Raw genomic sequence first — 14,741 nt, 5'->3', positions numbered from 1 at the left:
GCTGTCAAGTATAATGAATGAGTCAATTTCGGTCCCGACAAAACTAGATGACTCTGTGTACCGGTAAATCTCGATACCATCTCCATCGATTACGTCACACGCGTCTCTCGCTCTTACTCACACATACACATCTTTACATGAAATATTAATTATTTCCCAAATCTAAGTATATTTTCCTATCTTCAATATGATAATGACGATTACATTCTAGGGAAATCAAAAATAAAAATGCTGTCAAGTATAATGAATGAGACAATTTCAGTCCCGACAAAACTTATGCTGTAAATGTCTACCACGCGGACGATCCTGGTTCGAATCTCATAACAATAAACTTTTTTCAATTAAAATCACATGATAAACGGGTCTGAGCGGTGATGCGGAGTCCCAAGGAGGCCGAGGGCAAAGTACTAAGGGGGCTGATAGGTGAGGCGGAGTACCAAGGGGGCTGAGGGGCGGAGTTCCACGCTTGAATCGCTACGATACTCATTCCATCCTGCGTCGATGACGTCACACGTTCCCCCCACTCCTGTTCGAACCAAAAATTGCAAAAAGTTCAGCTCCATAAGAAAATACATGGGATTTTGCGCCAGAACCCGCCTTGGTCATCTTCCAATGAATAGTTCAGCTAGTGACTCATAGGTGGCGCTAGGATTAGTGTTTACAGTGTCCTTCTTCAACCAATAGATAGTTCAGCTAGTGACTCATAGGTGGCGCTAGGATTAGTATTTACAGTGTCCTTCTTCAACCAATAGATAGTTCAGCTAGTGACTCATAGGTGGCGCCAGTGTGGTGTACTCGCGACGATGCATCTGGGTCACGTGACAATTTGGAGCGCTCTGATTGGTGTACTCGCGACGATGCGTCTGGGTCACGTGACAATTTGGAGCGCTCTGATTGGTCGCAGGATCCAAAATTGCCAGAATGAACCTCCATAAGAAAATACATGGGGTTTTGATTTGGAAGCCCTGCTGCCTATATACTAAAGTGATAGGTACATACATTTATTTCGTTAAAAAATATTTGTTTGGAGTTACGTGGTCATAGTTCCCACGACACGGGCATTCACACGGAGATTCAGCTGAGTAAGAGATATTCCAGGAATCCCTTATCTCGACATGCAGTTAGCATCCAGTTAACATTATATTAATTATCATTCTGTTTGTAGCTCTCGTAAGAGACAGTCGTCTCTAGTTTGTAAAATAAATTCTTTTTAAAAAGTTATTTTCTCGTTCCAATCATTTAATTGGCGCAGTCGGTAGGATTTGTGCAGCGTGAAAACGAACTTTTTGCGTCGTGGAGTTTCAACCCCTTCAGCACAAATTCAACAAGAATCCTTCGAGGACCACCCAGAACGAGCGGACAAGGAGACGACAGAGCCCCAGGGAAGCTGCAAGGAATCAACGGAGAAGGAACTGGAACTTACAAGTAAGTGCCAAATATTTCCTTCTTGCCTTCATGAACCCTCTGTATAAGGACTTTGGCGAAGATATATAGTATCGTTCATTGCGAACAAATTGTTGTCTATTCGAGACGAGTAATTTTAAGAAAGTATTTATTGAGAAAAACAATTATTTATTTATGAGTGAAATTGAAGATATTTTATCACGATTGAATAGTTTATCATTTCAAGAAAGTTCAGCAAATAATACTGAAAATTTTGATAATACTTTTCAACCCACAATGGTTCCACCAGTTCCGCCCCAACCAACTCAAATAAATTGGAACCTTTTCAAATCTAGAATAAACAATTTAAAAACTTTTGATGGTGATAGCAATACATTGAACAAATTTATCAGTAGATGCGATGCTATAGTTAACGCGTACAATGTGTTTAATGATGCTTCACTTAATGAACACGTTCTTGAATGTATTCAAGAAAAATTGACAGGTAAAGCCGAGTATATGGTTGGTAACAGAACCGAACTTAATACTTGGGACGCCTTAAAATCTGCTCTGAAACAATGTTTTTCGGATAGGAGAGATTTGGACTGTTTAGTTCAAGAATTAACTAGAAGTCGACCCCATAGAGGAGAAGACCTAATCACTTTCGGTAGTAGAATTCAATTAACCAAAAGTAATGTAGTTCAAAGAGTCAGTAACAACCCAGACTTAACTCCAGAAGAAAAACTTTACCAAACAACTCACTATGATAAAGTAGCCCTCAGTACTTTCATTGCTGGTTGTCCTGGTATTTTGAGAAATAATATGCATCTCAAAAAGCCAGCCTCACTGGAAGATGCCATAGCATACGTAAACGAGTTCGAAAATTTTTAAAAAATGTATGGTTCGTTAAACGATTATAAACCAAAGTTCAATACTTTCGGTAGACAATCCATCATGCCAAACGTCAACCAAAATGGCCCTAGATTTATACAACCTCAAAGACAAAATTTTCAAAACGAAAATTTCTCTAACCCAAATTATTTTTCAAAAAATGAACATTTTTTCAATCCACAATTCTCAACTAGACCTAATTGGCCTAGCCAACCAATTAATATCCAACCTAGACAATTACCACCGCAAAGATACCCTACAAACCGAGAAGTTTTCGGACCTCCTCAGAATGTTTTTAAACCAAAAAATATTCCACCTAATCAATTACCGAAACCGGAACCCATGTCCACTACATCAAGAAACCCAACAAAAATGTCTCAAAGACCTTTTTCTCAACAAAACAACACTTTTAGGAACCCTAATAATTACCGAAACCCTCAAAAAATGTTTACCGCAAGTCAAAAACCCAATTTTATATCTGAGGAATTATTTTCTAACGAATACGATGAATTTCCCCAATATAATGACACTGATCAACAATTTTATGATAATCCCAACCTCAGTGAAGAAGCATACACTTCAGAAAATGCTGTTTATTTAGAAAACGAATCAAATTTTCAGAATGAATACTTAAGCAACGTAGATTGTGATGAAACTGGAAATTTTCATTTAACAACCCAACTCGAAGATCATACTTAGCCGAAATCAATGCATTTTGTAACAATGCATTACCTTATGTCGAAGTTAGTCACAAAAATAAAATTATTAAACTACTAATCGATACTGGAAGTTCAAGATCGATTATTAAACCATCTATTATTGAAAAATTATTTCCAAACAAAATTTATCACTCAAATACTATTATCAAAACGGCTTTAGGAAGTCAGAAAGTAAGGTACCAAGCCTCGATACCTGCTTTTCCAGAGTTCAACACAAACTATGAAATTACTTTTATTTTATTTGATTTCCACGATTACTTTGACGGAGTTTTAGGATTAACAGACTTGATAAATATGCACCTGAATATAGACCTTGTAAATAAGAGACTGATAGGAAATCATGTTGAAATTCCTTTCAAGTTCAGACAGTCTACAGATACGAGTTTTTCTTTCTCTGTCAACCCACAAGAAAGAGTACCTAAATATCTGCCTGTCACAGTTTTTGAAGGTGAAATTCTTACCCTTGAGGGAACACTTAATGATCTTTTCATCCCGCAAATATTGACAACTTCAAAAAATGGTTACGCCCTTATGGAAGTACAAAACCCCACCGATAGAACAATATCAGTGAAATTGATACAACCACTTCCTGTAGAGAGCTTTCAATCCTCTACTTTCGAAATGTATTCTTATGAAACTTTCGAAAATACAGGGTCGGACTCACCTAAACTGGCAACCGAAATTAATATCGCTGATTTGATACGTACAGACCACATGAACAAGGAAGAAACAAATGCTATACTGAAACTCTGTAAAGAATTTTCAGACATATTTTTGAAACCTGGAGATAAATTAACATTCACCTCCAAGGTCAAACACGAAATCAAGACCACAGACGAAATACCCATACATACCAGACCATACAGGTATCCATACGTTCATAAGAGCGAAGTTCAGCGTCAAATAAAAGACATGCTTGAAAAAAATATAATACGACCAAGCTGTAGTCCCTGGTCTTCCCCGGTCTGGATAGTTCCAAAAAAGATGGATGCTTCCGGGAAGCCAAAATGGCGAGTGGTAGTCGATTATCGAAAACTTAATGATAAAACCATTAGTGATCGTTACCCACTCCCAAACATAAACGACATTTTAGATAAACTGGGACGAGCTCAGTACTTTAGCACCCTCGATTTGGCAAGCAGTTTTCATCAAATCGAGATTGCCGAAAATTCAATCCAAAAAACGGCTTTTAATGTAGAGCACGGACACTACGAGTACCTGAGACTTCCGTATGGCCTTAAGAACGGTCCATCAAGTCTTCAGCGCGTATTAGACGAGGTTCTGAAAGACCTACAGAATAAGGTATGCATGATTTACATGGACGACATAATTATTTTTAGCACTGGACTCCAAGAACATATCCAAAACTTAAAATTGGTCTTCTCTAAATTACGAGAGGCACAATTTAAGATCCAACTGGATAAATCGGAGTTTCTCAGAAAAGAGGTAGAATTTTTGGGTCATGTTATTACGCCCGAAGGCATAAAACCAAACCCAAAGAAAATCAGTGCTGTTCAAAATTTTCCAATCCCAAAAACACAACGAGAAAAAAAGGCATTCCTAGGATTATTGGGATACTATCGAAAATTTACTAACAACTTCGCAAAACTAACAAAACCTCTCACAAGTTGTCTTAAAAAGAACGCAAAAGTTGAACACACTAAAGAATTTATCGAATGTTTCAATACTTGTAAATCGGTATTGACTTCAGAACCGTTTCTCGCATACCCCGATTTTGAAAAACCCTTTGAAGTCACAACTGATGCTTCAAATTACGCCCTTGGCGCCATTTTGTCACAAAATGGACACCCAATTTGTTACGCTTCTCGAACACTTGACCCACCTGAAATTAATTACTCAACTATCGAAAAAGAACTTCTTTCGATTGTATGGAGCTGCAAATATTTCAGACCATACCTTTTCGGCAGAAAGTTTACAATTTATTCAGACCACAAACCCCTTCAGTGGCTTTTCTCACTAAAGGAACCTAATTCAAGACTTGTGCGATGGCGTTTGAAATTAGAGGAATTCGACTATGTTGTAAAATATAAGAAAGGAAAATGCAACCAAGCAGCGGATGCTCTTTCCAGAAATCCTCATACAAATGACTTCAATGCTATCGAAACACTTTCAGTTCAAAATAATCCTGGAGACATAAACGAACTTATCGACATCTATTTGAATAACGACAATATTCCAGTCTTAGACAATGACGTTCTCAATGAAGTCCTGGAACCGCAAGAACCGAAAAAACAAATTAACATATTATCTGATATTCAAATTGTTCCCCCAAAATTAAATGAAATCGAAAAAACATCGGATTCACAAACCGTTCACACTTCTCTCGAAGACCCTGTCTTTCAAATTCCCATTTCAGAAAGACCAGTTAATACATATAAAAATCAAATAATTGTAGCTATTGGTGACATAGAAAAACTTAAATGTAGAATAGAAAAGGTATTCGAGAATTTGCGATCTTATATTACCATACCCTCTAAAAATCTGAGCGAGAATATTGTTAAACTCATTAAAGAATATATCGATCCAAAACAAACATTTGCCTTCCATTTTAAAAACCCAGCAGTCTCACAAATGTTCAATACAACAATCCAAAATTTACTCAAGAATTCTTCATTCAAAATTGTTCATTGTCCAACATTCTTAGAGGATGTAGAAACATCGAAAGAACAGAAAGAGAAACTTAAATGCTATCACGTTAAGAAAACATGCCACAGAGGTATAAATGAAATGAGGACATCCCTCAGTTCACGATTTTATTGGCCAAAAATGGCAGAAGACATACAAAATTATATTAATAATTGTGAAACATGTCAGAGAAACAAATACGATCGGAATCCTTCTGTAATTAAATTCAACCTAACACCTACAACTTCTAAGCCATTTGAGCATGTTCACATAGATACATTCAAAATTTCAAACGAAACTTTTTCAACAATTATCGACACATTTTCACGATGTGGTCAGGCATATCCATTAAAATCCCTAACCGGAGTTTTAGTAGTCGAAAATCTACTCAATTTTATTACCCATCACGGTTTACCACTCAAAATAACCGCTGATTCAGGCACCGAATTCAAAAATAAAGATCTAGAAAATTTTTGTGAAATTTATAACATTGAGTTGCATTACACAACTTCAAAAAACAGTAATTCTAATTCACCAGTTGAAAGATTTCATTCAACACTGATTGAGCATTATCGATGCTTAAAGGAAGAAGGAAAATCGTTCACACCTGAACAGCTTATGAAAAGAGCTGTCCTTGGCTATAATAATTCAATACATAGTGTTACCAAATTTACACCTTTCGAAGTTATTAAAGGTCATATTAATAACACAGATCCATTTGATTTAAATGATCGTATAATTGTTTCCGATTACGTTCAAAAACACAAAGAAAATGTCAAAAAACTGTATCAATCTATTCAAAATTCCAACCAAATTACTAAAGAAAAAGTCATTGAAAACAGAAATACCCAACGAAATGAACCCCCAGAGTTTGCAAATCAACAAGTTGCGTATATTAGAACAAAGGCGCGAAATAAAGATCGACCGAAATTTAAGAAAACTGAAATTATTGAAGAGACCGATATAAAACTTAAAACAAATAAAGGCACCTACCATAAAACAATAGCCAGAAAACCAAAAATTTCAAAAAAACTTTCGTTACAGGGAGTAAAAGAACATGAAGATACACGTGTTGATACCGCTATACCTTCTACTTCACGTGCTCCGAGTCCAAAGTGACGATATTCAAATAACCCTATAACCAACCCCATCCTTCCCATACAGCTGGGAAATGCAAGAATCATATACAGCAAACATACATTTTTATATTACATAGAACTTAGCTCTATAATAAAACAATTAAACAAACTAGACGACTACTTCCAAATAATCAAAAATAATTTTGATAAGGGAACAATTAATAACCCAATTTCCTATCATGGATTAGCATACAGCCTGCTAGTCAGAACCGAGTATCTTATTGAAATGACAAAAAAGAAATTAGAAAACCTCCAACCCCATATCCGTATTAAAAGAGGTATGATAAATGCTATTGGAAAAATCGAAAATTGGTTATTCGGTACTCTTGATGCTGATGATGGTAAACGATACGACGAAAGTATCGCTATATTAGAACGTAACCAAGAAAATATGATTAATGAGGTAAACATGCAAATCTCTCTGTCCAAAAAATTAATCAATCACTATAATAAAACTATCCAAATTTTGAATTCAAATCAAGAAAAATTAGAAAACAGTCTAAAAACATTTCAAGTTGCAGTTCAAAAAACCATTGGCGACCTGACGAATTACATTAGTTTTCAAGGAATTGTTTCACAAATAACCCTTGACTGCCAAAATATGATTACTTTTATCGATAATCTAGAAGATGCTATCACATTTGCAAAGTTAAATACCTTACACAATTCAATAATACCTAGTTCTGAACTGAAAGAAATAATAAATTATTTAAGCAACATCTATTCTGATTCAAAAATCCCGAAATTTGAAAGTATGTTGACATATTATCAATTTTTCGGTGCACAAGTAACTTTTTCGAATGACAGAATAATTTTCGCAATACACGTTCCTATCGTCGGAAACGAAGTTCTTACATTTTTCCACCTTTATCCTATCATCCAAAATCACAGTATTTTTATCCCAAAATACCCATATTTGGCACGAGCAAACCACAATATCCAGTTCGAAGACAGTCCATGCCCAGTATTAGAGAAAACGTATTATTGTCCAGAAGATTACTTTTCCGAAGACCAATGCACATCCCACCTGATCGAAGGCAAAGTTGCCGATAATTGTCAGCCTCTTCCAATCAATGTGGCAGAGTCGATTATCGAACAAATCACTCAAGAAGAAATCCTGGTAATTCCCATACAGAGCGAAAGAATATTTTCCAAGTGTAAAACCGATCAATATTTGGAAATAAAAGCGCCCACCCTAGTCAAGATCCCGAAAAATTGCCAAATTGAAGTGAGAAACAAGATTTTCACCAACAACGTGAAAATAGGAACAGGCAAGCCACTGATCTTACCTAAAATTGAAATGAAAAATATCGAAAAGTCAACAATATATGAAACACAAAATTTCTCGAGAATCAATTTTGAAGAACTCTACGAAATCAACAATATAGTGGACCGATTGAAACCAATCCACAAATTTAACAACTCCGAAAATAACACTACCATTTTTGGCGTTTTTGCAGGAGTTACTATCACAATAATTGTCCTGATATTGGCAGCTTTTAAGAAAAATTGGATTAAAACCCGTATACTGGAATGTTGTTGCTTCAAAACACCCCAAAAAGAAGAAAATACCAATGACGAAGATATGGTTCCAAGCCGCCAAAATAATTCCATTATTTTTTCGGCCTAAGGAGGGAGGAGTTACGTGGTCATAGTTCCCACGACACGGGCATTCACACGGAGATTCAGCTGAGTAAGAGATATTCCAGGAATCCCTTATCTCGACATGCAGTTAGCATCCAGTTAACATTATATTAATTATCATTCTGTTTGTAGCTCTCGTAAGAGACAGTCGTCTCTAGTTTGTAAAATAAATTCTTTTTAAAAAGTTATTTTCTCGTTCCAATCATTTAATTTTGGACACCTTCTAATGTACAAAATTGAAACAAGATATCTTTCGTATATTTTTATCAGTCGTCAAATGGATTTCGCTTTGAAAAATGACCATTTTTCGAAAGAAATGCTCATTAAGAAAAACTATTGAACTTAGCCATAGGGAATACTTAATGAAATTTGTAGAGGTTTCGTTGGCGCTTCTTATGGATCAATTATATACAGGGTGTTTCATTTAATCTAAGGAAGATTTTGCAAATTTTCATTTACAATATTTGGCAAGCGGTTTTTCATACCCTGTATATCACAGGTCGATTTCAGATATATCGTTTGAGAGAGTTACCAATGTAGAATATTCGACCAAAAAAAAATTTCAACTGGACTTGGCACCACTTTATAATTTCAAATATTCTGAGTGACGAATATTGGAAAAAAAAACCTGTCATGCTAGATATCTCGAAAACCGTCAATATTTTTGAAGTGCAGATATTCATAAAGTTTATTTTATTTTCTATGAAGAAACCGAAAAAGCGATAAAAAATATAGGTTGCCATTTAAAAAGACACAGTTGGGATCCGCCCAGAAAAAATCGAACACCCTGTGTGACCGCCAATATTTTTATTTTGTCGAGCTCGAGCAATAAGGTGATATTATAGAAAATTAGATTCCTATCTGCTTCCTATATAGAGATATGGAACACCGCGCCACTGTTGCAGGACCCTGTATATATATATATATATATATATATATATATATATATATATATATATATATATATATATATATATATATATATATATGAAATATAAATAGATGAGTACTTTTTGATCATTCCCATATTGATTTCTATTTAAGAGCCACCGATAGACAGCTGTTTCAGCTTGACCGCGTTAACCTTTCTGGATTTCATATATACAAAAAAATAAATACATAAGTACTTTTTGATCACTCCCATATTGATTTTAATTTAAGATATTCAATATCATTTCTAGAAACATGTGGATTCGTTTTCCGATGGCATTTCAGGTTAGCTTCTCAAATTTCTGCTACCGCAGTTGTCGGTTGATTGGTCAAACCACCAACATTGACATAAAAAACTTATCAAGTTGACTGGGGTGTCACACCAATAGGTGGTACCGCTTATGTTTATTTTGCGTTTACGCAGCTATTTTTATCAAGTACTTTTCTGGTTTTTCACATTTTGTCTTCAATCGAGGACCGCCTGCTCGGTACTGACGATGCCCAATAGGCTGAAACAGCTGTCTACCGGTGGCTCTTAAATTGAAATCAATATGGAAATAATTGGAAATAATCAGAAAGTACTTATCTATTCATATTATATATATATATATATATATATATATATATATATATATATGATGAGCTGTTTTCTCGGGTTTCGCTCCGCACAGAACACGGAGCGAAACCCGAGAAAACAGCTCATCATACTTTATCCGTGAGAATCTTCGAGTTAACATATATATATATATATATATATATATATATATATATATATATATATATATATATATATATATAAATAACAGCTGGGCTGTTACAAAGAAAAATCTTTATTATATGTCAAGGTTTCGGTATATTCCACACCTTCGTCAGGACAACTACAATAATAAGATTATATATTTTGTAAAAAACATATGAATATGGAGAACTTACTAACATGAGAATAAAATATAAAAAGGTTCAAAAACACATAGAAAAACATTAAATAATGACAGTTGATAACATTTTTTTTTGGCTGACAATGTCAAGTGAGAAAATTCTGAATGACTCGAATTACTAGATCTTTTATTTTCTTTATCATATTTCAGTAGGTACGTGTAAATTTTGCTAAGATTATCAATATCAGTTTGTTTATTCATTCAGCTATCATTATAATCCATATAAAAAATCTTTGGGCAACAAATATTCTATTTGAATCTCTATCACATCCCCATGACATTATATTCAAGAATATATGCGGATATGCCATTGCAAAATATATACGAAAGAGATTTTTTTACCTACAAGTAATTTCATTTGCTTAATCGCGAGAAATGCTGCATTAAGTTTCTTGCAAATCCCATCAATATGTAGACCCCAATTTAAAGATTCATATAACTTGGTACCTAGAAATTCAACATCATGTGACATCGCTATTCCATCAGTAAAATTAACTCCATCTGGGGTGTTTCTTTTTCTGTTATAAAATTTCATAATAACAGATTTCATCGCAATCAAATGATTGCGTTCACATCATGATGTATATCCAGCAATAACCTCTTTGACTCTTGGTAATACATCTTTCAGTGTAGACCCAGTGATTGCATCGTGTCATCGTGTCAATTGTCTGAGAAATCATTAACAAATACTACAAAAAGTAAAGGTCCCAGTACTGATCCCTGAGGAACTCCTGATGTCAGATCATGTTCCTTGGACACGATATTGTTATATTTGACTGTGAAATGCCGACCACCCATGTAGGATTTTATCCAAGTCAGTGTGTTGTGTGGAGACCCAAGCCTATCCTTAGTAGAAGAACTTCAATGACAATGATCATTTGTATCACAAAGATATAATCTGTGGAATCGAAAAAAAAACTAAAACTATTGATAGCAGCGAAGAAGGTTTATCTCAGCGGCAGTTCATTACAAAGACAAAATCAGAAAAATGTGATGAATTACAGAGGACAGCAAATTCTATTCAATTGATTATATAAAATTAATCATGAACACATAGTGAGTTTTACGTTGGTGAATTCCCATATGTTTTAAAGTAATGAATCTTATCTCACATGACTCACAAATTATTTTAATTGTACCTGAAATTCAGTTAGAATTCATATGACGCATTTAGCAAATATTTCATTCGAGAAAAACCCACGGTGTTCTTTCATACGTACGTACATATTGGGAAAAAGCGATATTTCTATAATTCACCAACTCCAATATATTCAAATTAATCGCCTGTCACAACCTAGAATCTTCATAAAATATTCTGCTCTTCAGTGGTCTCCTTGAGTCCAATTTAAAATTTAAATCATTCAAAAAGGAAAAATATAAATTATGCCGGATGGCACGAACAAACAGATGTAACAAAGTCAAGTGGAATATTTGGAATTTCCTCAGTCTATTACATAACTGCGAGTTCGCCTGACCACCTACTGGACCAGTATTATACATGAATTAAAAGTCTTCACAAAAATATATCCCTGCCAAAATATGCTTTATAAAATAATATTCAGAATCGTGTGGATCATCACCGATGGAAGAATCGAACGATTACAAAAAACTCATTTGAATCTCGGACTCAACCTTCGATTTATTATATAAAAGCAACTTTTTGATATCATAATTGTCCACTTGTGTGAAGAAAGTTGACAATGAAAACTCTGCTGGTAAGTTGAACGATTCATTCTTGGACTTATTTCTTCCAATCGATACGTTATCTGCATATCCGATCTTCTTCACCATGAAACGTGATACAAAACGAATTAAAGTTGAAGATTCGAAGTGAATCACTTTTCTTTGATATTTGAATATTCATAGGAAACTGATTTCATGTGGACTAACATTTCTCAAAATGTTTGAGACGTTTAACCATGAACACACATATTTACACCGTTAGGAAGTAACTTTTCATTGTATTTATGTACCTAGTTGATGAATTATAGCTAAATAATAACTCATCTTTTATTTGTATTCGAGAAATTCGTACATTTATAGACATAATGTTCCCGCAGTAAAAAGTCCGGGTTAAACCACGTCTTGTATTTTTGGTAGTACGATGCTTCAGCTTCAAATCTGGATACATTTTCAAATAGATATCATTACTTGACGTCTCATTGTGTGTACTCTTCAGATAGTGACACGCCTACAAGGTTTTTCTGACTTCTAGCTGGTAAAAAGGTAGTCTTTTTTGCTGACTAGTTAGTAAATGGGTGAAACAATATTTGGGTGTCCAGCATGCCAAAACAGTATATTCTTATAGCAGAGATTCCAACCTTTCCCAATCTTTATTATCATCATCAGGGATGCTACAATATGGAGAATGAAACAGATCAGATCTATAAAGAGAGATCAGTCCAAACTACTTACGGTGTTTGTGAGAAGGATTATTAAGATGTTGACACAACATATATAGGTTTATAGACCAAAAATAACATCAGGACGCTGAAGACAAACAACTAATAATTCACATCATATATATGATAAATATATAATTTTTTAAAAAAGGAAACCACCTGTTGTTTAATATGGACCTCTTCGAAGATCAACAAGTGGTTTCCTTTTCTAAAAAATGATCATTTATGATGTATATTATTTGTTGTTTGTCTTCAACTTCCTGATGTTATTTTTAGTTTCTACACCTACTACACCTATACAGCGTGACTCACGGTCGATGGTAGGTTAGACGTTACTTGGAAACGCAAAGCATGATTTGTCTGACATTTCCTTACCTGTTCTATCGATCTAAAATATTTTCAGCATTGCGGCGTTGCCACTTCCATCAAAAAGTCTTGGCAACTTTATTTTTTTAAATAGAACACCCCGTATATTAATACATTTCTGGAATCGCTCTGGTATTTTAATACTTTTTTGTTGATAATGTCCTATACCTATCACTATTTGTTCTCGAGATAAAAAATAAACTGTGCTAAATATGGTCCAAAACATAGCCTTAATTGAAATTAAGTACTCTCAATTCATGAAAAGTTGATATTTTGATGATAGTTTGGACAAACTCGAAATATTCAAATAACACCAAAAAATCGAATCCATATCATAGAGGGCGTGCTAAAATCACTATTATTTCCATTGTGCATAAAAGTAGTCAAAAGTTCATTTTTTCAAATTAAAACCCCAGGTATATTACTCGATAAATTGAAAGATGGTGGAAAATGCTTCAAGATGATATACATGTCCCTATACCTAAATCGTCAAGTTTTCTTAATAAAGCCGTTTTTGTGGAAAAAATTTTTATTCACGTTTTACCTACAAGTGTTGAAAGTGGCATTTTATTTTGTGATTGGGGATTATTGCAAAACGAGCGTCAGCAAGTGGAGCAAACTCACGAGCAAAATAAAATCACTTTTAACAAATACACACATATCATACAATTTTTTTTGTATAACGTTATGTATAACGTGATAATAAAAAAAATTATAGGGTCCATGGGATTTGAACACACGATCTTTGGATTACAAGGCATATGTAACAACTACATACGCCAACTCACGTTATTTTAAGGAGGATTATTGGTTAGTCATGAAGGACTTTCTACAGTTGAACTGAATACTACTTCGTCATCGTCAGTAACTTCACAGGGATTTAATATTACCAATAGCACGAACTACCTGTGTGAACTTTTCTAAATGATTTTTTGGTAGGTGTTCTGATTGGAGTGTTTCTATCAAAGAGATTTTCAATAACAGTTGTACAAAAAATAATTTTTAAAGAATTTGATTTCTAGGTAGCCGTGGAAATATCTAGCTTATGACAGTTTGGTGACTTTTATAAGTAATTGATAAATGCAAATATTGATTATTCAAACGAAGTTCTTATGAAATTATTTATTATATACGGACAGTGTGATCAAATCATTGCCAGAACTTGTAGAAAATTCAACCAAATGTATCCTGAATTAATACCAATGAACGAGAGGAAGTTTGTAAGATTACAAAATAATTTCCTTAACTATGGCTCCATGTTAAAAGCGCCTTCAACATTACCAAAACCTGTTACTTCAAATGAGGACAATACTGTTAACGTTTTGGCATATTTTTATGAATATCCAGAAGCTTCCATTCACAGTTCAGAAAAAGATTTAGGTGTATCACATGCTTCAGTACAACGAATTTTGAAAAATCACGGAATGCATACGTATAATATTACCAAAGTTCAAGCTCTAAAAGCGGAAGACTTCGAACGTAGAATGCATTTTTGTGAATCTCTTTTGATTCATACAAAGGGAGGTCGGGAATTTTTGTCAAAAATAATTTGGAGCGACGAAAAAAATCTACGAGATATGGTATTTTCAGTAGAAGAAATAAACATTTTTGAGCTGATCATAATCCTCATGTTACAAAAGAGATGGGTTTTTAAGAAAAATTTGACCTGAAAGTTTTCTGTAT

The 14,741-nt window shown here is 34.3% G+C and overlaps 1 protein-coding gene across 1 annotated transcript in view; it reads left to right on the top strand.

Annotated features, from left to right (window-relative positions):
- The first annotated feature begins 11,867 nt into the window (after positions 1 to 11,867).
- The window catches only part of LOC111514742 (uncharacterized), a 49,466-nt gene continuing 46,592 nt past the window's right edge, over positions 11,868 to 14,741 (top strand). Inside the window, exon 1 of the mRNA XM_023170991.2 lies at positions 11,868 to 12,005. Within this exon, the coding sequence (XP_023026759.2) occupies positions 11,991 to 12,005 (15 nt within the window). The 5' untranslated portion in view covers positions 11,868 to 11,990. The remainder of the gene's footprint in view (positions 12,006 to 14,741) is intronic.

This window comes from Leptinotarsa decemlineata, unplaced genomic scaffold, assembly GCF_025532065.1.
Source record: "Leptinotarsa decemlineata unplaced genomic scaffold, Ldec_3_MD MMD2_tig00002159_RagTag_RagTag, whole genome shotgun sequence".
Classification (NCBI taxonomy): domain Eukaryota; kingdom Metazoa; phylum Arthropoda; class Insecta; order Coleoptera; family Chrysomelidae; genus Leptinotarsa; species Leptinotarsa decemlineata.
The sequence above is the reverse complement of the archived record's forward strand: the minus strand, read 5'-3'. Positions and strand labels throughout refer to the sequence as shown.